At 47.3% G+C, this 26,762-nt stretch overlaps 2 protein-coding genes across 5 annotated transcripts in view; one reads left to right on the top strand and one right to left on the bottom strand.

The window, feature by feature from the left end:
- carmil2 (capping protein regulator and myosin 1 linker 2) overlaps positions 1-17,211 on the top strand; it is a 231,602-nt gene extending 214,391 nt beyond the window's left edge. Inside the window, 3 exon segments of the mRNA XM_038805993.1 lie at positions 279-374; positions 2,481-2,579; positions 15,725-17,211. Of these exon segments, the coding sequence (XP_038661921.1) occupies positions 279-374; positions 2,481-2,579; positions 15,725-15,801 (272 nt within the window). The 3' untranslated portion in view covers positions 15,802-17,211.
- A 6,474-nt stretch (positions 17,212-23,685) lies between these two features.
- The window catches only part of LOC119971359, a 56,212-nt gene continuing 53,135 nt past the window's right edge, over positions 23,686-26,762 (bottom strand). For all 4 annotated transcript variants that reach the window (XM_038806788.1, XM_038806789.1, XM_038806787.1 and 1 more), the window contains one exon: positions 23,686-24,354. In XM_038806788.1, coding sequence (XP_038662716.1) covers positions 24,288-24,354 — 67 coding nt within the window. In that variant the 3' untranslated portion in view covers positions 23,686-24,287. The remainder of the gene's footprint in view (positions 24,355-26,762) is intronic.

The raw sequence follows: 26,762 nt of genomic DNA on the forward strand, positions 1-26,762 counted from the left end.
ACAATATGCCCCCCAACCCCCCACCATGCCACACACATCTCCATTTCTCCCAGGCAGGCAATACCCCAATGGCCAACATTAAAATCTGCCCCAAGAGCTTTCCTCTCATGAGTGCCTCAGAGTTGCATTGAATACTGCTAAGGAGGCATCAAAGGAACAGGTCACTTAATTCTCTGACCTGGATGGAATGTGGCACTGGATTTGCAACAAGGGTGGAAATGGAAATCAGCATTTTTTTTGGGGCCTGTGTTAATCAATGTGTTTTTTCCTATTTCTAGATATAAATCACCAGGAGAAGCCCCTTACCCAAATGAAAGTTCTGTCTGTCTCTGAAGCACAATTGGATCAGATGAGCAGCCCAGTCCAGCCGGAAGGTAGGGAATTGGCAGCTCTTTCATGTGGAGAATGACCACTAAGTTCCTATTTATTTTCAGACTAATTTACTTCCTGCAGTTTGGCTTTCTCCCACCCTGGCACCCTCCCCAGGCATGCAACTCGCCGCTGCCAATCTGAAACCAACCATTGAGGTGGGCAGCGGTGATCCTCTGTTGTCTCTCCCCATTCCTGCGGAACAGGCAGGTCTTTCTGCTCATTGTGGTAATGGCCTCATTGCATTTGGACAATATATATGTGGGCATCACGGTAGCACAAGTGGCTAGCACTGTGGCTTCACAGCACCAGGGTCTCAGGTTCAATTCCCCGCTGGGTCACTGTCTGTGCGGAGTCTGCACATTCTCCTCGTGGGTTTCCTCCGGGTGCTCCGGTTTCCTCCCGCAGTCCAAAGGTGTGCAGGTTAGGTGGATTGGTCATGCTAAATTTCCCTTAGTGTTCAAAAGGTTAGGAGGGGTTATTGGGTTATGGGGATAGGGTGGAAGTGAGGGCTTAAGTGGGTCAGTGCAGACTCGATGGGCCGAATGGCCTCTTTCTGCACTGTATGTTCTATATATCAGGGGCTAATGAATATGAATGTGGTTTGTAGCATAAGCCCCCATATGAAGTTCCTGTTGATCATTCAATTTCGGAACATCAGAATGATATGATTCAGCTTAGTGTGTGTGCGCCATAAGATCATGAGAAATAGGAGCAGAATTAGGCCATTCGGCCCATTGAGTCTGCTCCGACATTCAATCATAGCCGATATGTTTGTCATTCCCATTTTCCTGCTTTCTCGCTGCTCTTTTCTGGAGCATTAGTCTCCTCACTTCCCATATATCTCTCCATTTACACTCAGCCACAATGATTAGGAACTTTATAAAACTAGGAAACATTTGCAAGAGTGAATATGGAAAGAATATTTGCTCTGTAGTTGGGGAATCAGTGATAAGCAGTTACCAATTTAAAATTGTACCGAAGAGTGAAATAATTGGGAGAAATTTCTTTAAATTTGTTGAGGATTTGTTTTCTGAGACGGAGATGATTTTCATCCTTTAAGGAAAAGTTGAACACTTGAAGCAGCAAAATGAAAATCAGTAGTTATTCATCCCGTGATCCCCATGCTGTTTCCCCATAGCTAGCCATAAAGTAGCAGTTAGATTCCGATAGCACTTCTCCAGCCTGCCTCTGTGGACCACACGAGGAACTAAGAGGGTGAAAGTAAGTCATAAAACCATAGAATTTACAGTGCAGAAGGAGGCCATTCAGCCCATTGAGATTGCACCTGCCCTTGGAAAGAGCACCCTTCTTAAGCCCACGCTTCCACCCTACCCCCGTAACCCAGAAACCCCACTTAATGGTTTTTTTCTTTTTTTTTTCACACTAAGGGCAATTTATCATGGCCAATCCACCTAACCTGCACGTCTTTGGACACTAAGGAACAATTTAGCACGGCCAATCCACCTAACCTGCATATTTTTAGATTGGGGGAGGAAAACAGAGCACCTGGAGGAAACCTACGCAGACACAGGGAGGAGGTACAAACTCCATCCAGCCACCCAAGGTTGCAATCGAACCCGGGTCCCTGGTGCTGTGAGGCAGCAGTGCTAACTGAAGTGCCACCGTGCCGACCATGCTCTGGGAAGACTGTTCCATTTTCCGAAGGTGGTCAGGTGTGGCAGCTGGTAGCGTTCTGGTGGTGAGCTGATGTGGCCATTCTTGACATGGAAACCCTCCATGATTGTGCCCCCCCCCCCCCTCAATTAAAAGATGCTGATGGATCCGGCTGCTACTCTGGCTGAAATCAGCTAACATGGTATCGACTGAGAAATGCATCACAGTATCTGTCCATGAAAATGATGGGCCATCAGAGAGGCTGGAGTTTCACTTGATAACTTGTCAAAATTACAATGTATTTATACTAAACCTTCCCCGGGCAAACTAACTGGAGTTGACTCCAATTGGGTGTAAATTGTGCACTATTTGTGGAGTTGCGCTTCGTGGGTCAAATGGTTTTCACTTGTTGAACACATTGGCAGCCAGTAACTCCTCCATTTTATGCCATGTTGTTTTAAATCAAGCATGCACTATATTATTGTCATCAACAGCAGATTTAAAGACTCCTTTGCCAAGAAAAGCAAGAACCCTTGTCAGGGCAAGAGGACAAATGGAGACAAGTAGAACAAAAGAGTGTCATAGATCAGAGGGTGAGTTTTTCTGCTCAGTACCATAGAACCATAGAATTCCTATAGTACGGAAGGGGGCCATTTGGCCCATCGAGTCTGCACCGACCCTCTGAAAGAGCACCCTACCTAAGCCCACGTCCCCACCCTATCCCTGTAACCTAATCTGTACATCCCTGGAACACTAAGGGGCAATTTAGCATGGCCAATCCACCTGACCTGCACATTTTTGAACTGTGGGAGGAAACCGGAGCACTCGCAGACATGGTGAGAAAGTGCAAACTGAAAATACAAAGTTGGAATTGAATCCGGGTCCCTGGCTCTGTGAGGCAGCAGTGCTAACTACTTGGCCACTGTAGGGCATAAGTTTGGTGGTGTGTACATTTCTCATTATCTGCCTATAGATTTGAGATACTGGTTTATGCTGAGGCTACAGACAAAGGCCACAGAGTGAAAGATTGACAACGCTGAAGCTCTTTTCCCCATCAGAATAGGATCTGTAGCCTGAAATGTGGAATGGTACATATTGATTACCAGATATTTTAGAAATATCAGCCTGGGTAATTAATAAGTTCCTAAAGACACATTTATCCATTGTAGACTATTTTTTACTTGACACTTCACTAAAGCTATTAGAAACTTGTTTAAAAAGTGAATTCTGGCAACCTTACATTTGTGTGTATGAAGGATGTTAGCAGTACTAAATGGAGCACTTCCCCATTACTTTTTTTAAAGTATTTTTATTAGGTTTTTAACATTTTATGCAACATGTACAAAATAGCAATCAAAACCACAAACCATGTATCAAAACCTCAACAAACCATAACAAACCAAACCCCCCCAACCCATACAACCACTCTCCCCAATAGAACACCCCCCCCCCCCCCCCACTTACAGTTAACAGTGGCCAGATCCTTGAAATGCAATACAAACTGACGCCATCTTCGATAGAACTCGTCAACTGCACCCCTCATCATGAAGGAGGCGAAAGCGAACCCATCCGCCATCACACCCATCATCAGTTCTGGCTGGCCAAATATCGCTACTAATGGCAAGGCCCCAAATCCATATTTAAAATTGCCGATATGGTGTTTAAAAAAGGCCCCAAAAGCCCACCTACTTGGGCAGGACCAGAACATGTGCATGTGGATCGATGGCCCCCTTGAACACTCACACCTATCCTCAACCCCTTCAAAAAAATGACTCATTCTGTCCTTGGTGAGATGTGCACTGAACACCACCTTGAGCTGAATCAAACTTAACCTTGCAAAGAATAACGTGGCATTCCCCCGAGGGAGAGACTACTCCACATCTCCTCCTCCAAAATGGGACTCAACTCCTCCCCCTACCTAGCCTTCACCGATACCTGCTCTTCCCCCATGATCCATCCGTATATCACGGACAAGCTGCCCTCCTCCAACCCCACACAAGAAACAATTCCCTCCAGCAAAGTGGACGGTGGCACCACCGGGAATATCGGGAACGCTTGCCGGATCCAGTCATGCACCTGAAAGTACCAGAACATATCCATCCCACCAAGGTTTCCCTTCGCCCTCAGCTCCTCCCAGGGAGCAAACTGACCCTCTAAAAATAAGTCCTATACCCACTCTCTCTCTCCCCCCCCCCCCCCCCCCCCCCCCGGCTTGACATACTGGCAAAGCTGCCACCATATCTTTAGCGTAGAGGTGACCACTAGGTTCGATGAATACTTCGCTGGAGTGAACAGCAGAGTAGTCATCACAACCGGGACCCCTTACATGACCCTGACTCCATCTGTACCTAGACATTGCCCAGGTCCCCAAACCAACACAACACCTTCTCCGCCTTAACCACCCAATAGTAAAACAACAGGTTCGGCAGCGCCAGCCCCCCTGCCTGCCTCTCCCTCTGCAAGACCCCCTCTTCACCAAAACCATAAACCAGTATCTCCATTCAACCCTATCGAAGGCCTTCTCTGCGTCCAATGACAGAATTCTCTCTGGCTCTGGCCCCATCGCAGGGGCCAGAACCACATTGAGTAACCGCCTCACATTAGATGAAAGCTTCCCGCCCTTTACAAAGTCTGACTGGTCTACTTTCCCATTACTGTTTGGAAAATGATCTACTACAGCATACAATAATGTTCTTTATCTGTCTGTGCTGCAGTAATGTTATCAAATATACTGGGCAGAGTCTTCCACCCCCCCCCCCCCCCCCCCCCCCCCCATCCCAGCAGTGGAGCCGGACCACCATTCACTGACAACAGGATCTTATGATCCCGCTGCTGTCAAAGGGGTTTCACGTTCTCTGGCCCCTCCGCGGCCAGGAAACTGACAGCAGGGGTTCGCCGTTATCGGGACCAGAAGATCCCACCGTGCGAACAGCTGGAAAATCCTGGCTAGCGAATCTAATCACCCATGTTTTGTGATCTTGGCACTTCCGGGTCTCAGTGCTTTCATGTGATTTTAGGCCTCCTGGATAGAAGGTCCTAGGGCTTCAGCTACAAGGACATTTTGAAAAGTGAAAATTGTGTGTGGAATAGTAGACATTGAAGTTCTTACAAGCATCTAATGTTTTCATTACTTTTGTCCCTTCTTGCTTGGGTTTATACACAAAAATAAGGATTACAAAAACTGTATATAAATTTTTTCCTTAACTTTTTGTTACGACCCCCCCTCTATACTCCATTTCCAGACCTGTGTCAACAATGACAATTTGTAGTTATATATATCAACATTGTAAAACATCCAAGGCACTTTGCAGGAACATAAAAAGTTAATAGGACAGATATTTTTATTCTTTTGTATGATCTGAGTGTTGATGGCAGTTGTCTATCCTTAATTACCCATCAGAAGGTACTGGTGAGTTGCACCATTGAACCATGCAATCCATATGGTGGAGGTACACCCTCACGGATTTCCAGGTTTTTAAACCCCAGTGACAGTGAAGGAATGGTTGTATAGCCTCAAATCAGGATGGTCTGCAATTTGGAGGAGAACTTAGGGTAGTGGTGTTCCCGTATATCTGCTGCCCCTGTTCTTCAAGGTAGTAGTGGCCGCGAGTTTGGAAGATGCTGTTGAAGGTGGTTTGACGAGTTGCTGCGGTGCATCTTGTAGGTGATACACACTGGTGATGGTGCAGAGAATGAATGTTTACGATGAGGGATAAGATACCAATCAAGCTTTGTCCTGGATGGTATCAAACTTCTTGAGTGTTGTTGGAGCTGCACTCATCCAGGCAAGTGGAAAGTATTCCATCACACTCCTGGCTTGTGCCCTGAGATGGTAGATGCCTTTGAAGAGTCAGGAAGGGAGTCATTCACTGCAGAATTCCCAGCCTCTGATCTGTTCTTGTGGCCACAGTATTTAGATGCTAGTCCAGTTCAGTTTCCAGCCAACGATGGGCAGGGCCAGAAAATATCGGGCCCTGGTGCTTCTTCTGTTTCTCCCCTTTGACTCTCCCCCTCACAGCCTTTAGCTGCCTGGAATTGGGAACCATAGTCACAGTGGGGTTGAACCATTTTATATCAGTTTAGTGAAACCTCTTGGCTTTTACACTCTATGCCTTCAGTTGTAAAGCCCATTTATAGCTCAGGTTTTGGGTTTGATATACTTTACAACCAAGGCTTTTTCAGACCATTATACACAACTTTCTTAATTTTATTATGTAACAAGCTCCGCTTCTCTGAACCTGGCCCTGTGCAATTTCTGGACAGCAACATCCAAAAAGCTTAAACTTCGCAAGCACCTCAAACAACAATCCTATGCACAAATGAGAATATCTCAAACTAACAATGACTTGCTCTATTGGTGCATGACTCCTGGTTTCACTTCCAAGTTTAAAAATGGAAAGATCTTCTCGGAAATTAGCTCCAACCAATTCACCTGCAATAATGTGCTGTTTCTACCTACATAAGCTTTGTTAACAGAAAAATTACACCTTGCTTTGATTGATATTTTCTTATTTTAAATTGGAACTAACCACGCTTACAATGCCCTGCATGATGCAAATAACAGAAGAGCAAAGTATTGCAGATACTGGAAACCTGAAAGATAAACAGAAAATGCTGGAAATACTCAGTATCTGCAGAGAAAATCAGAGTCAACACTTCAGGTCCATGATCTGCACTAATTCTGGCAAAGGATTATTTGACCTGCTTCTCTCTGCACAGATGGTGCCAGACATGCTGAACATTTCCAACATTTCCCATTTTTATTGGAGCAAAATTAACCATTTTTTCCAGCTCTCCAAATCCAAGCAGATTTCTGGTGAGCCTTTCATTCCCCTTCAGCAAGCAACCCAGCACCAGCTGCCTAAAATCTAGTTTGGCACATTCAATATGAATTTCAAAAAAGTTGAAATGAAGAAAATGCAAGCTCACTGAGCAAATAAAATCAATGTAAAAACAATAAATTGATCATTAAAAAAAAATTGTAATTACTGAATATGGCTACAGTATTAAAAAGTGTCAAGCAGCAGAGCTAACCATTAAAATCCTTGTTGCCTTTCACTTCAGCAGTAAAGCTAGAAAGAGACAGTCTAGGCCCCAGGTCCTGGCCACCAGTGAATGAGGAGGGCCCAGGGCTGAGCTAAGGAGCTGGGTTTAACTAACACCAACTTTGTATTCGCCTCTGTTCACATGCATTCTAAGCTGACCTTAGTGGAATTCAGATGAAGGTAGGGGTCAAAAGTAAATTGTTCTTCAGCTTGCGTTTTCCCGCTCTCCTGGCCCAATGTGCGGGTAGGAGGTTTGGGGAGGGGGTCTGTGTCTGTGTCTGTGTGTGTTGTTTTCATGCCGGTCTTTTGTATGCACATGCATGCCTGTGTTTTGTGTGTGCCTGCATGCATTTGTGTATGCATGCCTGTGTTCTGTGTTCATGCCTGTTTTGTGTGCACGTGTCTGTTTTCTCATGCCTGTGTTTTGTGTGAGCATGCATGTACTTTGTGTGCATGCCTATTTTGTGTGTGCGTGCATGTGTTTTGTGTGAACGCATGTGTGTTTCATTTGTACTGTACCATTCACCACTGTACTACATTGTACCACGCTGTTGCCCATGTGGGTTCCGCCTATGGACCATTGTACTGTACTACACTGATTGTATCATGTTGGTACCCTTGTGGGTTCAGCCCCTGGCTCCTCCCCTTGAGGGGAGGTATAAAGAGCAGCTGCCCTGTAGGCGGCTCTCAGTAGCAGAGCAGTCGCAGGCAGGTACTGTTCTAGTTGATTAAAGCCACTGTTCACTTCAACTCTGTCTCGTGTGAATTGATGGTCGCATCAGTTTAATCAACTACAACATCGCGATGGAATCGGCCTCAAGCCTGACTGACTGGAACTCGATCCACAGGCCGCAGAGGCCAAAGGGATTTTTTCACACTTGCTGCAATGTTTCGCGGCCTACCTCGCCACCTCCTCCTTGCCTTCCGTCACCGACGAATAGAAGCTGAGCCTCCTCCATGCCCGGGTGAGCCATAAAATCTCCGTGCAGCTCGAGGAAGCGACCACATACGCAGACGCCCTCGCGATGCTGAAGCACCTATGCGTGAGGCCGGTGAACGAAGTGTACGCACAATATCTCCTCACCTCTCGCCGCCATCACCCCGGGGAATTGCTGGAGGAGTACCTACGCGACCTCAAAGTCCTCGCGCGAAGCTGCAATGACAAGGCCGTCACGGCCTCCCAGCACTTGGAACTCGCCGTCCAGGACGTCGACGTGGCTGGGATCCGGTCCAACTACGTCAGACAACGCCTGCCCAAGAAGGGCGCCCTCGACCTAGAAGAGACGGTAAAACTAGCCACCTCCCTAGAAGTAGCATTTCAAAGCCTCAATGCTTTCCCTTCCAATCACACAACCCCCTCGTGGACACGCGACCAGAGAGTACCCCAAGCCTGTGCCGCGCGGCTGTCCGCCCAACCCGGGGGGGGGGCTACCCTGCTATTCCTGCGGCCAGCACCAGCACCCCAGGCAGTGTTGCCCGGCTCGAAACGTGAACTGTAGCGACTGCAGCAAGATAGGACACAAATCCAAAGTTTACCTGGCCAGGTCCAAGTCCTCCAAACCACAGGCCCGACTCTCAGACTCAGAGGCTCCGCCCCCTTTGGGCACGTCATCTGCCTCGTGCTCTCCATGGGGGCAGCCATCTTCGACTCCGCACAACAGGTGCGATTCATGGGGGTCGCCACCTTGGCCACCGTCTCCCATGCCGCCCGACATGTGCGACTGACGGGGGCCACCATCTTGGGACCACACCACCATCTCTCACCATGCCGGCTACCTGCAACTCGGTGCGGTCACCCTCGACCAGTCATGCCCAAAGCACCTCCGGAACTCCTTGATGACCGACCGGGTCAATGGATACAAAACGCCTTGCCTGTTTGACTCCGGGAGCACAGAGAGCTTTGTTCACCCAGGCACAGTAAGGCGCTGTTCGCTCCAAATCTCCCCCGCACTTCAAACAATCTCCCTCGCTTCTGGATCGCACTCAGTGCATACCTTGCGATACAAGGCGTTGAATACGCAAACTTTAAGCTATATGTACTCCCCGATCTCTGCGCTCCTCTTCTGTTGGGACTGGACTTCCAGTGCAACATCAGGAGCCTGACCCTGAAGTTCGGCGGGCCCCTACCCCCTCTCACCGTATGTAGCCTCGCGACCCTGAAGGTCGACCCTCCCCCGCTCTTCGCAAATCTCACTGCCGACTGTAAACCCGTCACCACCAGGAGCAGGCGGTACAGTATCCAGAACAGGACTTTTATCAGGTCAGAGGTCCAGCGACTTTTGCGGGAAGTGATCATCGAGGCCAGTAATAGCCCCTAGAGAGCTCAGGTGGTGGTCATCAGGACCGGAGAAAAGAGCCGGATGGTTGTAGACTACAGCCAAACCATAAACCGGTACACACACCATGATGCGTACCCCCTTCCCCGGATAGCGGACATGGTTAATCAGATTGCACATGACCAGGTGTTCTCCACAGTGGATCTGAGGTCTGCATACCACCAGCTTCCAATCCGCCCTGAGGACCGCCACTACACGGCCTTTGAGGCAGAGGGCCGCCTCTTCCACTTCCTCCGGGTCACCTTCTGCGTCACCAACGGGGTCTCGGTCTTTCAAAGAACGATGGACTGAATGGTGAACCAGTACGGGCTGCGGGCCACATTTCCATATCTGGACAACGTCACCATCTGCGACCATGACCAGCAGGACCACGACGCCAACCTTCAGAAGTTTCTCCAAACCGCCCAAGCCCTCAGCCTCACTTATAACACGGAGAAATACGTTTTCTGCACAACCAGACTAGCCATCCTCGGCTATGTCAAGGAAAACGGAGTTCTGGGGCCCGACCCCGACCGTATGCGCCCCCTCCTGCAACTCCCCCTTCCCCACTGCCCCAAGGCCCTGAAAAGGTGCCTCGGGTTCTTTTCCTATTATGCCCAGTGGGTCCCCAACTATGCGGACAAAGCCCGCCCACTGATCAAAGCTACCATCTTCCTACTGGTGGCTGAGGCCCGTCATGCCTTCAGCCGCATTAAGGCCGATATTGCCAAAGCCGCGATGCGCACGGTGGACGAGTCCGTCCCCTTCCAGGTGGAGAACGACGTGTCAGAGGTCACCCTTGCTGCTACCCTTAACCAGGCGGGCAGGTCAGTAGCATTTTTCTCCCGTACCCTCAACACCTCCAAAATTTGACACTCCTCAGTAGAACAAGAAGCCCAAGCCATCGTGGAAGCCGTACGGCACTAGAGGCACTACCTCGCTGGCAGGAGGTTACCCTCGTCACTGACCAACGTCGGTAGCCTTCATGTTTGACAATACACAGCGGGGCAAGATCAAGAACGATAAGATCGTGAGGTGAAGGATCGAACTCTCCACCTATAATTACGATATAGTATATCGGCCTGGGAAGCTCAACGAGCCCTTAGGTGCCCTGTCCTGCGGCACATGGGCCAGCGCGCAAGATGACCGACTCCGAGCTATCCACGATGACCTCTGCCACCCGGATCTACCCAGCTTCGTCACTACATCAAGGTCCGCAACCTGCCCTACTCCACCGAGGAGGTCAGGGCCATGACCAGGGACTTCCAAATCTGCGCGGAATGTAAGACGCATTTCTATCGACCGGATATGGCCTACCTGGTAAAGGCTTCCCGGCCCTTTAAGCGCCTCAGTATCGACTTCAAAGGGCCCCTCCCCTCTGCCAACCGCAACACGTATTTACTCAACGTTGTTGACGAGTTCTCCTGCTTCCCCTTTGCAATCCCTTGCCCCGACATGACCGCGGCCGCCGTCATTAAAGTCCTACATAGTGTCTTCACCTTGTTCAGTTTCCCCACTTACGTCCACAGTGATCAGGGTTCTTCGTTTATGAGTGACAAACTGCGTCAGTACCTCCTCGGTAAGGGCATCGCCTCGAGCAGGATGACCAAGTACAACCCCTGGGGAAACGGACAGGTGGAGAGGTAGAACGCGACGGTGTGGAAGGCCATCCTGGCCCTACGGTCAAGGAATCTCCCAGTTTCCCATTGGCAGGAGGTCCTCCCCGATGCGCTCCACTCCATTAGGTCACTCCTTTGCACAGCCACGAACGAGACCCCTCATGACCGTCTGTTTGTTTTCCCGAGGAATCCCACCTCCGGGGTCTCGCTTCCGTCCTGGCTGACGACACCGTGGCCCGTCCTACTCCGCAAATACGTAAGGAGTCATAAGTCCGACCCTCTGATCGAGAGGGTCCAGCTGCTTCACACTAACTCCCAGTACGCATACGTAGAGCACCCCGACGGCCGACAGGATACGGTCTCCCTCCGGGATCTGGCACCCGCAGGATCCCCTACCATCACCCCAACCTATCCCCCCAACCTACACCGAACAGCGCCCCCGCCCCTACATCATAGAATTTACAGTGCAGAAGGAGGCCATTCGGCCCATCGAGTCTGCACCGGCTCTAGGAAAGAGCACCCTACCCAAGGTCAACACCCCCCCCTATCCCAATAACCCAGTAACCCCACCCAACACTAAGGGCAATTTTGGATACTAAGGGCAATTTTGGACACTAAGGGCAATTTATCATGGCCAATCCACCTAACCTGCACATCTTTGGACTGTGGGAGGAAACCGGAGCACCCGGAGGAAACCCACGCACACACGGGGAGGATGTGCAGACTCCGCACAGACAGTGACCCAAGCCGGAATCGAACCTGGGACCCTGGAGCTGTGAAGCCATTGTGCTATCCACAATGCTACCGTGCTCCCCCCCCCCCCCCCCCCCCCCCCCCCCCCGTACCCCCTCCCTCCCTTCGCCGACCTACAGGAATGAAGCTCCTGAAGACACGGTCCCGGAATCCACACCTGTGCCTGCATCGGCCAGTTCACCACCCATGCCCGCACCGACGAGTTCGACACCCGTACCCGCTGCGAAACCAGAACTCCGGCGATCGCAGCGCACGATCAGGGCGCCGGACAGACTGAACCTGTGAGCCCTTCACCCCCGCCGGACTTCAATTTTTAACAGGGAGTGAATGTGGTGAACGTATTATAGTAATCATTCACCACTACTACATTGTATCACGCTGTTGCCCATGTAGGCTCCACCTATGGACCATTGTAGTGTACTACACTGATCGTATCATGTTGGTGCCCTTGTGGGCTCCGCCCCCTTGAGGGGAGGTATAAAGAGCAGCTGCCCTGTAGGCAGCTCTCACTGCAGAGCAGTCGCAGGCAGGCACTGTTCTAGTTGATTAAAGCTACTGTTTACTTCAACTCTCTATCTCGTGTGAATTGATGATTGCATCAATTTGCATGCCTGTTTTATGTGCTTGCATACATGTTTTGTGGTGTGCATGAGTGTGTGAGAGCGTGTATGAGAAGATGTGTGTGTGTGTATGTACACGTGTCCAGTGCATCATCAATCTGAGGGTTCATACTCAGGTGGTGTGGAAAGTTTGATATGCTGTGAAGGTAGGAAAGGCGCTTCCTCTTTGCCCTCTCTAACTCTACAGCTATCCCGGACCTCTCTGTTGCTGCAATTGCCGCTCTTCCTGGAATCTCCAACTCGCTCCACCATCTTCACATGAGGGTGAATCCTATAGTTGCTTAGTCACTTGTTGCCTGTGTGGGAGAGCTTGAGCACTCCCAGAGCAGAGCAGCCACCACCTGCCTGTGTGTGAGTACATTGATAGAGGGACAGTGCTGCCTGTAAATGCAAAGACAAAAGCCATGAGTTGAGCCTAGTCACCTCGTGTCTCCCCTCTCCTTGTACATGATGATAACCCCCTGGATTCAGCAATTGTGATGCTGTTAAATGTTGTGGGGCGATAGATGGTCCTTGCCTGGCACTTATATGGCACGAACGCTACTTGACACTTATCAGCCCAAACCTATAGGTTGTCCAGGTCTTCCTGCACATGGACAGAATGCTTCAGTGTTTGAGGAGTTGTGAACAGTACTGAGCATTGTGAAATCTTCAGCAAATTTGCCCACTTCTCAGCATACATTGATGAAGTAACTGAAGATTCTTGGGACCTCGGACACTACCCTTAGCAGGTCCAGCAGTGATGTCCTGGGACTGAAATAATTGGTTTCCAACAGCCACAACCAGGTACGACTCCATCCAGTGGAGAGTTTTGCCCCAGATTCCCATTGACTCCAGTTTATCAAGTTGATGCCATACTTGGGCAAATACTGCGTTGGTGTCAAGGGCAGTCACTCTAGTTCGCCTCAGAGAGGTTTTGAGGACTTTTTCAGAAGACTGAGAAGCAGAAATGTTTAGCTAAGGGTATTCCAGATCTTCGAGCTTAAGCCCTTGGAGGCACATCAGGCAATGGTGGAGCAATTAAAATCAGGGATGTATAAGAGGCCAGAATTGGAGGAGCTAAGTTTCAGGACTGACGGATGTTATATGGAGGGGGAAAAGTCATAGAGGGATCCGAAAGCAAGGATCAGAGTTTTGAAATTGGCCATTGCTGGATGAGGAGCTAATGTACGTCAGCGAGCACAAGAGTGATAAATGAACAGAGAGGTGGGTGCATGTTCAGATATGAGAGCAGAAGTGTGGATAAGTTCAGGTTTATCCAGTGTGAAAATGGGAGGCTGGCCAGGAAAACATTGGAATACTTCAAAACTACATGTTGGAAAGGCACGATTGAGATCTGTAGCAGCAGTTGAGTTGAGGCAGAGAGGAGCAATGTTATGGAGGTGGATGTAGATGGTGTTAGTGATGGAATGGTTATGTGATTGGAAGCTCAAGTCAGTATTAAATAAATGCCAAGATTGCAGCCTCAGGCAGTGGCTAGGGAACAGAGTTTGTGATGGGGGCCAAACATAATGAGCTTTGGTCTTCTCTACATTTAATTTGGGGAAATGTATGCTAATCCGGGGCTGGATGTTGAACATGCAGTGTGAAAATCAGAAACAGTGGACTAGTCATTATTATACATGTGGAAGGCCGACACCATCACTGATTGACAGGGCGTATGAAAAATCCAAAGAGACTCAAAGAGGTAATTAGTCTCAAAGGACCACAGGCATCTCTCTCTCCATTAGGGAAAGACAACTAGTTCTACAGCTTGAGAGGCACCTCTCCACATCAACCATGGGGAAAGGTAAGAAGGCAGACCTGCATGGACCAACTCTGCCAGTCCAAGGATTGAACCTTCACCACCCTGGTATTATTTTGCACCACACACTAGCCATCTCGCCAAATGAGATAACTGACCCCTACAACTCAGTGAGCTCATTAGGTGCTTTGCCTGCGCTGCATTGTCAAGATACTTTCTGCTGGTGGATCTTAGCTGCAAAGTACTTGTCTCTTTTTTCAAGGGTGACATACGTGGAACCAACCAGTGTGAGCGAAGTCACTCCATGGCTAATTTAAATAAGACAATCCTATAATCCGAGCTCTGGTGATGCTGTTGTCGCTTATTCAAGGCTCCATAGGTGCTTTAGTCCTGAAATCCATGTTGTTTCAGTGAAGCCTCTTTTCCAACAACATGTAGCAGAAAGAAAAACTTCTAACTTTTCAGATCTGTTAAAATTTGCTGGAATTGAACGACAGGTAGAGATTCAAAATTCCAAAGAAATAAACCTTAAATTGCTGCACAATATTGTAACATTCTTCCAAATCATCCAAAATAGTTGTGAACCCAGCATGAAAACCTCTATTCTGTGCTGCGTCTCATGTTTAAAAACAGCGAACCTGACATTTTGTGTCATATTATCAGAATGAGCAATCCATGCCCATGTGGGCACATCACAAATAAATTCCCCATGACACTTTTCAACATCACCACCAAACCCTTCCCCCTTCCCCATTAATCCAGGATGAAAGTTAAACAGGGCAGAAATTTAGCAGAACTGTTTCTTACCCCATCGCCATCAAGTCTCCACCTTTCCCAGATGATTAACAGTGATAGTGACATAGTGGTATTGCCACTAGACTGATAATCCAGAGACCCCCTGGAGACACAGGTTTGAATCCCACCACAGTACATGGTAATAAAAATCTGCAATTTAAAGTCTAGTGATAACCATGAAACCATTTTTCATGTAGGAACGATCTGTCTGGGCTGTACGCAGGACAATACGCAGCAATTTGGTGACTCTTAGGGGCTGTTTAGCACACTGGGCTAAATCGCTGGCTTTGAAAGCAGGTCAAGGCAGGCCAGCAGCACGGTTCGATTCCCGTAACAGCCTCCCCGAACAGGCGCCGGAATGTGGCGACTAGGGGCTTTTCACAGTAACTTAATTGAAGCCTACAATAAGCGATTTTCATTTCATTTTCATTTCACTCTTAAAAGGCCTAGCGAACTAAAACAGCACGGTAGCACTGTGATTAGCACAGTTGTTTCACAGCTCCAGGGTCCCAGGTTCGAATACTAGCTTGGGACATTGTGTGAGGAGTCTGCACGTTCGCCCCGTGTCTGCGTGGGTTTCTTCCGGGTGCTCCAGTTTCCTCCAAAGATGTGCAGGTTAGATGGATTGGCCATGCTAAATTTCCCTTAGTGCTGGAGCAGACTCGATGGGCCGAATGGCATCCTTCTGCACTGCAAATTCTATGATTCTATGAACCACTATTTCAAGGGCAATTAGGGCCCAGCTAGCTATGCCCACAACCAATGAATAAAATAAAAGATACAATGCTCAATAGAGGAGTCTACTGCAGTCTGGTTCTGTATTCATGTCTGACCATTAATCTTACAGACGAATGTGAAATCCACACAGCAGAATTATTATCTCCAATGATCTCTGAAGACACAGAAGAAACAACTGCAATTTAAGAAGAAAATCTTTCTGATCAATGCTCAGGGACAGACTGCCCAGGAGACTTTCACTTGTGGACCAATGGACTAGATTGTGGAGATGTCTGTCCTGTATACCTGCTTGAAATATCTCTGCAAAAATCATGGGGAACAGGAAATTATTTCCATTTAACAATCATATTTTTGATACATTTTCACATAAATTGCATCACAGAAATGAAGGATTTATAATATACATAAGCTGCGTGTACATAGTTTTGGCCATCTAATGATCGCTTTAATCGATACTCTATTCGCTGCATGTTGGGACCTGGAGCAGGAATCCAGGAACAAACAACTTGATGTACTACCTCTTTTTTTTTGTGACACTGTCCAGTTTATCCTTCAGAATGATTTTGCAGACTGGAGAGATTAAAGTAGGTTCCGGTGGAGGGAAAGCTGGCCACTTACAGCTCCCCCATATCTGAGCAGATTTAGCAGTATCTCATTGTGCCTGCCATAAGATGTCCTTGAAGGGAAGAGGAAAACGTAGTGTTATATATCTGTTTCAATGTGCTTGCAAATATGTTTTGTGGTAAGTTTGACTGAGCGAGAAGAGAGTGCACTGAAGCAGGGTTCACAGGCTATTGACACCATTCTTCACTGTCTGAAAAGGGCACAAACTCCTCATCCAGGAATGAACAAAATCCAAGGACTAATTAATGATGTTTATAGCCATAAACAAGGATCAAACAAACAGGTTTCTTAATGATTTGGATCCTCATGTTTCGATAAAAGGTTTGGGATGACTTTCCGTTAGAACCCTTAGAGGTGCTCCAGATCAATATGAAGCAAAGGATGAGGAGATCAACTTTGATTGTTTAATCCTCCCCCCCCCAACCATCCTCAACGCAAAACAGTTACATTTTACTAGTCTTCACTATAAGGTTGGGGGGGGGGGGGGGGGAGAGAGAAAGTGGGAGGAATAAGGAGAGAACAATTGGTGTTAATTCTGTCCCAAGGACTGTCAGCAAGTGTGGCAATAAAATATCCACACCTTAAATAATCTACACCACCCCTCTGACTGATGGAGGGAGGTTACAATTTATTTAGGATACGGTACTGTCCAATTTCAAAGCTTTCCCAAAGTCGCAGAGTTAAATTCTGCCTCATTTTTTATTTTCTGATATTTTGCATTTTAAGCTATATTTTCCAAATGCTTGTTAAATTTAAATCAAAATCACAAATACTCATTTGTTATAAAATTGTTTGCCTTTTCCAGTTTTAAGTGTTTAGTGCCAAGTTAAAACTTCCTGAGAAATATTTTATATGCCTGATGAAATTAAACCACTGATAATAGCAGAGACCCAACTTAGCTCTGCTGTCAGTTGGTGTCAGACATCTTAATTTTTTTATATTGAATAAAAGCAAGTGAAATTCTGGATAAAATGCTGCTGTGTCTGTTCCAAAACCAATTTCCTGCATGATGCATTGAGCATACTCCCCTACAATTTTTCAAAGGCTGGTGTACCTCATTGCTGGTGTCCAACAAGGTTCTCATAGTGTCTTTATAGCGCCAGGGACCCGATGTTTGATTCTGGCCATGGGTGACTGTGTGGAGTCTGCACGTTCGCCACCCTGTCTGCGTGGGTTTCCTCTGGCTGCTCTGGTTTCCTCCCACAGTCCAAAAATATGCAGATTAGGTGTATTGGCCATGTTAAATTGCCCGTTAGTGTCCAACGGTTAGGTGGGGTTATTGAAATAGTGCAGGCCTAGATAGGGTGCTGGTTTGGTGCGGACTTGATGGGTCGAACAGCCTCCTTCTGCACTGTAGGGATTGTATGATGATTTCTATGACGGTATGGTCGATATTCCACTTCACCTGCTTTAGAGATAAATGGGGCAGATGAGATTAAAAACACATTTAAAATGAAAGTCTAATTTACTGACTTATGATGATCAGTCCATTATGGTATTGATGGTTAATGTGGAGTGGAGGAGACTTCCGGGGGCGGCCATGGAGTGAATGATCGCACATTTGGTAGCTCCCGCTCAAGGGGGGGTTTCTTTGGACCTTTCCCCATTCATAGTGAGACTGCTGGTGTATGGATCCTCAGACCAGAAGTGGGTTGAGAAGAAGGGAGCTGGTGGAGGCTGGATGTGGGGGTCACTGGCGGATGAGGAGGTGTGCGAGCGGGTCAGGGTTGCCATCCTGGAGTATGTGAAACTCAACGATACAGGGGAGGTCACGGCTCCACGCTATGGGAGGTACTCAAGGCAGTGGTTAGAGGGGAGTTTATTTTGATTCGGGCACACAGGGAAAAGGTGGAACAAGCAGAGATGGCAAGGTTGGTGGAAGAGATTCAGAGGGTGAATAGGAGGTACTCGGAGGCCCCGCAGGCAGGGTTGTTGAGGGAGAGGCAGAGGCTCGAGACTCCCACAGTCCAAAGATGTGCGGGTTAGGTGGATTGGCCATGCTAAATTGCCCGTAGTGTAAGGTTAATGGGGGGATTGTTGGGTTACGGGTATACGGGTTACGTGGGTTTAAGTAGGGTGATCATTGCTCGGCACAACATCGAGGGCCAAAGGGCCTGTTCTGTGCTGTACTGTTCTATGTTCTATAGAGTTTGGGCTGGTGTCCACAGGGAAGGAGGTAAGGCAGTTGCGGAGGGCCAGGGAATAATACGAGTACAGGAAGAAGATGAGCAGGATGCTGGCCCACCAACGTAGAAAGCAGGAGGCGGCAAGGGAGATTGGTAGAGTGAAGGACGGTACTGGACCTTGGGGGTGGGGGTGAATGTGGAGTTAAAGGAGTTTTATAGGAAGCTATATGAGTCGGGGGGGGGGGGGGGGGGGGGTGGATGCAGTGGTTCCTGGATGGGTAGGAGTTTCCATGGTGAAGGAGGACTTGGTGGAGGGACAAAGGGCCCCCATTAGGTTGAGGGAGGTGATGGAGAGTATGGGGCAATGCAGGAAGGGGAAGGCACCGGGCCCGGATGGGTCCCCAGTGGGGTTTCATGAAAACTTTGGGGGGGGGGGATCTGGGGCCGCTGCTGGTGAGGGCATATAACGAGGCGAGGGAGAGGGGGGAAGCTCACCCCTACACTATCGCAGGCGTCCATCTCCCTGATACTGAAGAAAAGGATTGGAGCAGTGTGGATCCTACACACACACACACACACACACATAATCATACACCTTCGCCAGCAACTTGGCATCCACATTTAACAACGTGGGGCCGGGATCGAACCTGGGACCTCAGTGCCATGAGGCAACAATGCTAACCATGGCGCCAATGTGCCTCTTCAGATCTTTGATCTGCAAGTCTTTCATTCAGTTCTTTGTGAAATTGCTTTCACTAGGCTGTGATTGGCAGTTTTCACGCACATCCAGCTGTCTGCAAAGTTTCATTAATCTTCCTTCACACTTGAGTGGCTCTGAAATACCGTGAAACTAATTACGATGGTTATAGCACAGTGGTTAGCGTTGTTGCTTCACAGCGCCAGGGTCCCGGGTTCGATTCCCGGCTTGGGTCACTGTGTGGAGTCTGCACGTTCTCCCAGTGTCTGCATGGGTTTCTTCCGGGTGCTCCGGTTTCCTCCCACAAGTACCGAAAGATGTGCTTATTAGGTGAATTGGACATTCAGAATTCTCCCATTTTTGGATGGACCCCCCCAGTGGAGGTTGCCGACACGGCTTTCTGCGAGAAAATACCACAGGCCGTAGATGGGTATATTACCAACAACCAGAATGGGGAGGTCTAATCCTCCACGTTTTGGGAGGCGCTGAAGGCTGTGATCAGGGGGAGATTATTGCATATAAAGCACGTAGAGACAAGGAAGAGAGGGCAGCTAGGCAGCTCCATACTGGAGATAAGCGGACGATACTCCGCGGTCCTGACAATAGAGCTTCTGGCAGAGAGGAAAATGCTACAAATGGACTTTGACCTGCTGTCCACGAGAAAAGCAATGCACCAACTCTGCCAGACACGGGAGACCTTGTACAAACACGGGGACAAAGCCAACCACCTGCTCGCTCACCAGCTGAGAAAGCAGGCAGCCACGAGGAAAGACAAAAATAGCACAGATTAGGGACAACAAAGGCAGACTAATAATAGTAATCTTTATTGTCACAAGTAGGCCTACATTAATACTGCAATGAAGTTACTGTGGAAAAACCCCTAGTCGCCACATTCCGCCGCCTGTTCAGGTACACGGAGGATGAATTCAGAATGTCCAAATTACCCAATAACACGTCATTCGGAACTTGTGGGAGGAAACCAGGCACCCGGAGGAACCCACGCAGACACAGGGAGAATGTGCAGACTCCACAGTGAACCAAGTGGGAATTAAACCTGTGACCCTGGCACTGTTAAGCAACAGAACAAGAATTCAAAGATGCTCGAAAAAGTCTTGCAAAGAACGAGAAGCATGGGGCGTTTGGCCCTCCCAAACTTGCAATATTACCACTGGGCAGTCACAGCGGAAAGAGTGAGGGGATGCATAAAGGAACCAGAAGCTGAATGGGTAAAAATGGAGGGTTCTGCACAGGGACATCCCTCCGGGCCTTGGCCACAGCAGTGCTCCCATTCCCACCGGCAAAGCACTCTACAAGCCCAATGGTAATTGTCATGTCCCGGACGTGGAACCAATTAAGACAACACTTCAGTCTCACCGAAATGTCCACTACGACCCCTATCTGCAACAATCACAGGTTCGTGCCAGCCAAAATGGACACCACCTTTAAAAGGTGGAACAGGACCGCGGGGGGGGGGGGGGGGGGGGGGTGCGTGTGTGTGTGTAACACTGACAGTTAGTGACTTCTACACGGACAATAGACTGACAATGCTAGAAAACTGATGGAGAGGCTCCAACCGACAGAGAGGGGGAACGAGTTATGGCACATGCAAGTCAAAAGCTTCCCTTGTAGGGTAACAAAGACATACCCACGGGCTCTGGGACAATCACGATTAGAACTGTTGGACGCGGGCAACTTGAAGGGGGGGGGGGGGTGAAAACTGCGGGGACTTGTACGGGTGATTGTTGGGAAAGGCACGCTCCTCACTGGACGAAACAAAAGAAAAATGAGAGGAAGAGCTAGGGATTGAAATAGGAGGGGTCTCTGGAGTGAAGCACTGAACAGGGTCAACTCCACCTCCACATACACAAGGCTAATGCAGCTGAAAGTTGTACACAGAGAACACATAACCAGAACCCAAATGAGCAGGTTCTTCTTGGAGGTGGAGGACAAATGTGAACAGTGCCAGGGCGGTTTGGCCAACCAACCACACCCACATGCCCCAAACTTGTCAGGTTCTGGACAGCCTTCTTTGAAGAAAGGTCCAAGGTTGTGGGGTTGAGAACTGTGCCCAAAAGAGGCAGTCTCCAGGGTATCAGAACAGCCAGAACTCTTTATGGGGTGGGGGCCGATACCCTAGCTTTTGCCTCCTTAATCACCTGCCAAAGAATCCTGCTCAGTTGGCGATAAGAAGCTGAAGACCCAAAGCTGAAGACTGGCTGGCTGACTCTGTCATAATTGCTCCAACACAAGAAAATCAAATTCACCATCCGGGACTCGGAAGAGAGCTTCCAGAAGACCTGGAGGCCATTCACCAACCTGTTCAACACCATCATCCCCACAAGACTAATAACCAAACTCTGCAACCTTGGACTTGACCCCTCCCTGTGCAGCTGGATCCTTGACTTTCTCACCAACATGCCGCAATCTGTCAGGATAGGTAACAGCACCTCCTACACAATAGTCCTCAACACTGGAGCCCCGCAAGGACGTGTGCTCAGTCGTCTACTGTACTCCTATACGCATACGGACTGTGCAGCAAGATTCAACCCCAACTCAATCTATAAGTTTGCAGATGATACAACTGTGGTGGGTCGTATATCAAACAACGATGAATCAGACTACAGAAGGGAGATAGATCACTTGGTTGGACGATGTACCGAAAACAACCTCTCTCTAAATGTTAGAAATACCAAGGAACTGATCATCAACTTCAGGAAGCGTAGTACAACACACACCCATCTACATCAATGGCTCCGAAATGGAGATGGTCGATAACTTTAAGTTCCTGGGAGTCACCATCACCAACATCTGCCCTGGTCCACTCGTTGATGCAACAGTCAAGAAAGCCCAACAATGTCTCTACTTCTTATGGAAAATAAAGAAATTCGGCATGTCTGCATCGACTCTCACAAACTTCTACAGATGTGCGATAGAGAGCATCCTATCGGGCTGCATTACAGCCCTAGTATGGCAACTGCTCAGCTCAAAATCGCAAGAAACTGCAAAGTGTGGTGAACTCAGCCCAATGCATCACACAAGCTAGCCATCCTCCCATTGATTCCTCCCGCTGCCTCAGGAAGGCAGACAGCATTGTCAGAGACCCCCCACATCCAGGCTTTGCTCTCTTCCACACCCTTCTATCAGGCAGAAGATACAGAAATTTATTAAACCTGCACATCCAGACATAGGAACAGCTTCTTCGACTCAGCTATTATGCTCCTCAATGACTCACCCTTGCCTGATCTGTTCCTTTTAAGAACATTATTCACAACGCCCTATGCTGCTCTTGTTTGGCCCTTGTTCTGCACCGTAACCAATCACTATTTGTTGATGTACTATTTGTCAATGTACTCTTTTGATTATTCTTTTGTCTACTATGTACGTACTGTGTACGTTCCCTTGGCCGCAGGAAAACACTTTTTACTGTATTTCAGTACATGTGACAATAAATATCAATCAATCAATCCTGGGCCTATTTGTAGCCAACAGCCATTGGAGCAAAGGGGGGGGGGGGGGGGGGGGGGGGGAGAGAGACAGAGGAACCACAAACATCAACAAAAAGGGAGAGGGGAGGGGAGAGAGAATAGGGAGGCATACGTGCCGACCACACCCTACACGGGGTCCTTCCCCAGACCTAAAGTTTGTAAATACAGGCAGCCGAATAGGAGCAACTTCCCACAATGTAATATATGTGTCGCTATACGACCTTACTATGTATGATAATGAAAAACCAATAAAGAGAACATTCTATATAGTAAAATGGGGATTTGGGTCTCGGAGGCCAATTCTAATATGGAGCTTTTGTAAATTGTATTTGGTTTGTAGATTTGTTTATTTTTATTGTCGTATATAAAAGGAAACACTCGAATAAGAAAAATCCCACTTCTTTCTGTCCTCTTTCTGAATATGTGCTTTGCTGTCAAATTTTGCTTGATGATGCTCCTGTGAAGCACCATAGGATGCCTCACTGTGTTACAGGTGATGTGCAATTGCAAGTTGTTGAAGTTTTATAATCTCAGCCAACAAGGGAAGCTTGGCAATCAGGAGTTTAGCAGGAAACAGGAGATAGGTCTCATGGATGAAAAGTTCAGAGAGGATATTGGGGAACAACGGTTGACACTGAAGGGACTGGGGACAATCTGTGGGCAATGTGAAAAGGAAGAGGCAGGGGCAGCTGAATGGATGATCTTCATACTGGTGACAAAATAATTGTTTCCCTGCAAGGTGGGCTTGGAAGAGGGAGAGATGAGTTTGAGGACTGATATTATAATGGAGGAAGGGCGCTTTTGGCCTTCAGGGCAATCCTAAGAATAATGTGTGATTTTGGTATGGGAAAATGAGGTAGAGTTTAATGTAGTACAGCTCGAACTAGCAATGAATGTGCTATATTCAAACATATCCCCTTGGACTTGAGTATGGAGTGAAAACTGTACTAGGGATGCAAGACAATGAAGGTTTTGCTGAGGTTAAGAAACTCAAATGTGGAAGTGACAAAGTGCTGGAACAAATCAATAGCTGCATGGTGAATTTAGGCTTAAACGGTAGAGCAAAGTTTGAACAACTACAAATTTAGTCCTTATGTGATTGCAAATCAGCCTTCTAAAAATTCAAGAAAATTAAATACTCACCAAGAATATTGTTTTTTATTTACTAACAAATAACAGTAAAGATCTTTGCTGTGAATGTCACATACTTAAAACACATTACATCACTAACAGCTCTGAATAATAACAATTAACACAAGGTACCAATAAGAAACTATTTCAGTTATAATTGTTATCTACTGTATGATACTTTTAACCTCCATTTTAAGGCTAATCTTTCATCTGCTCCAAAATTCCCTTCACTAATTAAGCTTTTTAATAGTGAGGGCATGGATTCCCTCATGCTTCATCAATCCTCCTAGTCTTCCAGGGCTGTGAACCATCTCTGTCTGGGAAGCTGTATGGACAGCCTGCCTGTTCCAGACTCCAGCTCGGCGAGTCAGCAGCTAAGAAGTGGCGAGCGCAGCCCATGGATGTAGCATTATATCAGAATCCCCATCCCTAATGTGTGTTGGTCTATTATTACACTGTGGTAACACTGCAATAAATAAACTTTAACATGGATCAAGGTTACAAAATATGGAAAAAACATTTATTGTGTTTTAAAAAGATACAAACACTGCTATTAATATAAATTGTTACAAGATAAATGAGCAATTGCATGCTAGTAATGAACAGCAGTCAGTCTTGTGTCAAACTTGATTTAGTAAGATATGAAACAGCCCATTTCAGCAGCCCACTTGGAACCCTGAAAAACAATGCAGATTTTGTGAAATTAAACCAATGTACAAGAAAACATTAACAGTTTCTGCATCCAGCAATGTGAGAACTAAAACGCTGTATACAACTGAAATAGCATTTCTGCTTACTATCATTCATTTTTCCATTCAGGCAACAAGGCATTTGAAACTGAGATATGGCTGCTAATGTTTTGACAAGAATCTAAGTTTTTAAATCGCGGATAAGTAAATTTAGAGTGCTATGATTTAGCAATGTAATGAACAAGTAGTAAACCAACCTAAAGGTCATTACAGTATGAGAAATAACCTCAAACTCTTCTTTGCAACCACCAATCATCTCAACTTCTCACTGCATTTTCAGCACGACAACAAATGCCAAATGTGGAAAAAAAAATCAAGATTCAATTATTTCCTCAAATCATACCTTCCCTCACTGCAGTCCTCTTCTTGAGCTCCCCTCTCATTATTCCACAATGTTTCCATAATTTCTCTCACTAAACTTGTATTTGTCCATGAAGCCCACTAAAATGTTCGTTCAAAACAGCCACCTCACAGCTCTTTATCTATTGAGGTACATGCTAATGGACATCAATTCATATCTATCCTTCAACATGGTGCCTATGATTTTCCAAACTGTGAACAGTCTACTGAAAAAAATTCCAGTCTCAATTCCACCATTTTCTCGGACTATTCATAGAATCATAGAATTTACAGCACAGAAGGTGGCCATTTGGCTCATCGAGTCTGTACCGGCCCTTGGAAAGAGCACCCTACGTAAGCTTAAGCCCACGCCTTCACCCTATCCCCGTAACTCAGTAACCCCAGGTAACCTTTTTGGTCACGAAGGGCAATTTAGCATGGCCAATCCACCTAACCTGCACATCTTTGGACTGTGTGAGGAAGCCGGAGCACCCGGAGGAAACCCACGCAGACACGGGGAGAACGTGCAGACTCCGCACAGACAGTGACCCAAGCCGGGAATCAAATATGGGACCCTGGAGCTGTGAAGCAACTATGCTAACCACCGTACTGTTCTGAAACCTCTTTGCTATTTTTCTGAGTTATGCTGTTTCCTTGGTTAAAGCACTGGTCAAATCTCCAGGGCAACAATGGTTGCTCTCTTGCCTGATCATCCTTGGGGTTTCCACCAGCTTGAATAGAGTTAACCCATTCCATTCTCCATTACGACACTCCTACGATGTTCTCATGAGATTCCAATCTGGCCAGTTATAGCAGACAATAAATTGCCTCCAAAACATTTCCTCCTCTGCTAATTTCACATTTCTTTTATACTGAAGGCTCCAACCTTTTCATTCTCATCATCATTATGTGCTCCCTTTCAACAGCAACACAGAGGTTGTTCCAAATGGACACTGCAGTACCTTGTTATTTCCAGTGCTTAACTCAAGACTGCCGCCCTCTTCAACTGCCTTTTGACATCAAGATCAATGACACTTTTTTTGACTCCCGAATGCATCTAAATGACTCCAGCTTTCACTTCATCATCTACCCCAGTCTTTCACCTCAGGTTGAGATTAAGATATGCCACAATGACAGCTACTTGGCCCAGAATCAACACCTATCCCCATTTGCAGTCTATTATTAAAACTGACTGTTTCCATCTTTGAACCTTTGACACATCCCCTACCACTCTCCCTCTTTTCATAGAATATATCACAGAATCCCTACAGTGCAGAAGGTGGCCATTTGGCCCATTGAGTCTGCATCGACCCTCCGAGAGCGCACCCTATCTAGGCTCAATCCCAGCAACTTTTGGACACCAAAGGGCAATTTAGCATGGGCAATCGCCTAATCTGCACTTCTGTGGACTATGGGAGGAAACTGGATCACCCAGAGGAAACCCACGCGGAGAATGTCTGTGTGGAGTTGGCACTGTGAGACAGCAGTGCTAATCACTGTGCCAGTGTTGCTAAAACCTTAATCCATTGTTCCATTATATTGCAACTCTACTTCTTCATGCTAGCTCTTCATCCAGAATCCGACAGTCCACATTCACATCTATCATCTCATTAGGCTCTGATTATTTCACGTGCCTCTCGAAATCAATTTTAAAATTACTTCCAAATATCTCAAGAGTTCACTCCACCCTAACTCCATTTATTCCAACTGTACACCACTTCATAATCCCCTGTTCCCCCAGCACTAGTTTATTCCTCATTCCCACCAATAGCAGCTGCTGTTTCAAACATAACATTCTCACCCTTTGGAACTTTCTCCACTTTGTCATCTCTCTCCTCACTTTCAAAAGCCTCCTTAAGGCCCTCCAGTTCAATCAGGCTTTCACCTTTCCAATCAATTACCACTTCTGATCAGCATCTACCATCCTACAAGGTTAACATTTCTCTATACTTGAAAAGCACTATAGAAATGTAGTTTCTACCATATGCAAAGGTCG

The sequence above is a fragment of the Scyliorhinus canicula genome, chromosome 9, assembly GCF_902713615.1.
Source record: "Scyliorhinus canicula chromosome 9, sScyCan1.1, whole genome shotgun sequence".
Taxonomy (NCBI): domain Eukaryota; kingdom Metazoa; phylum Chordata; class Chondrichthyes; order Carcharhiniformes; family Scyliorhinidae; genus Scyliorhinus; species Scyliorhinus canicula.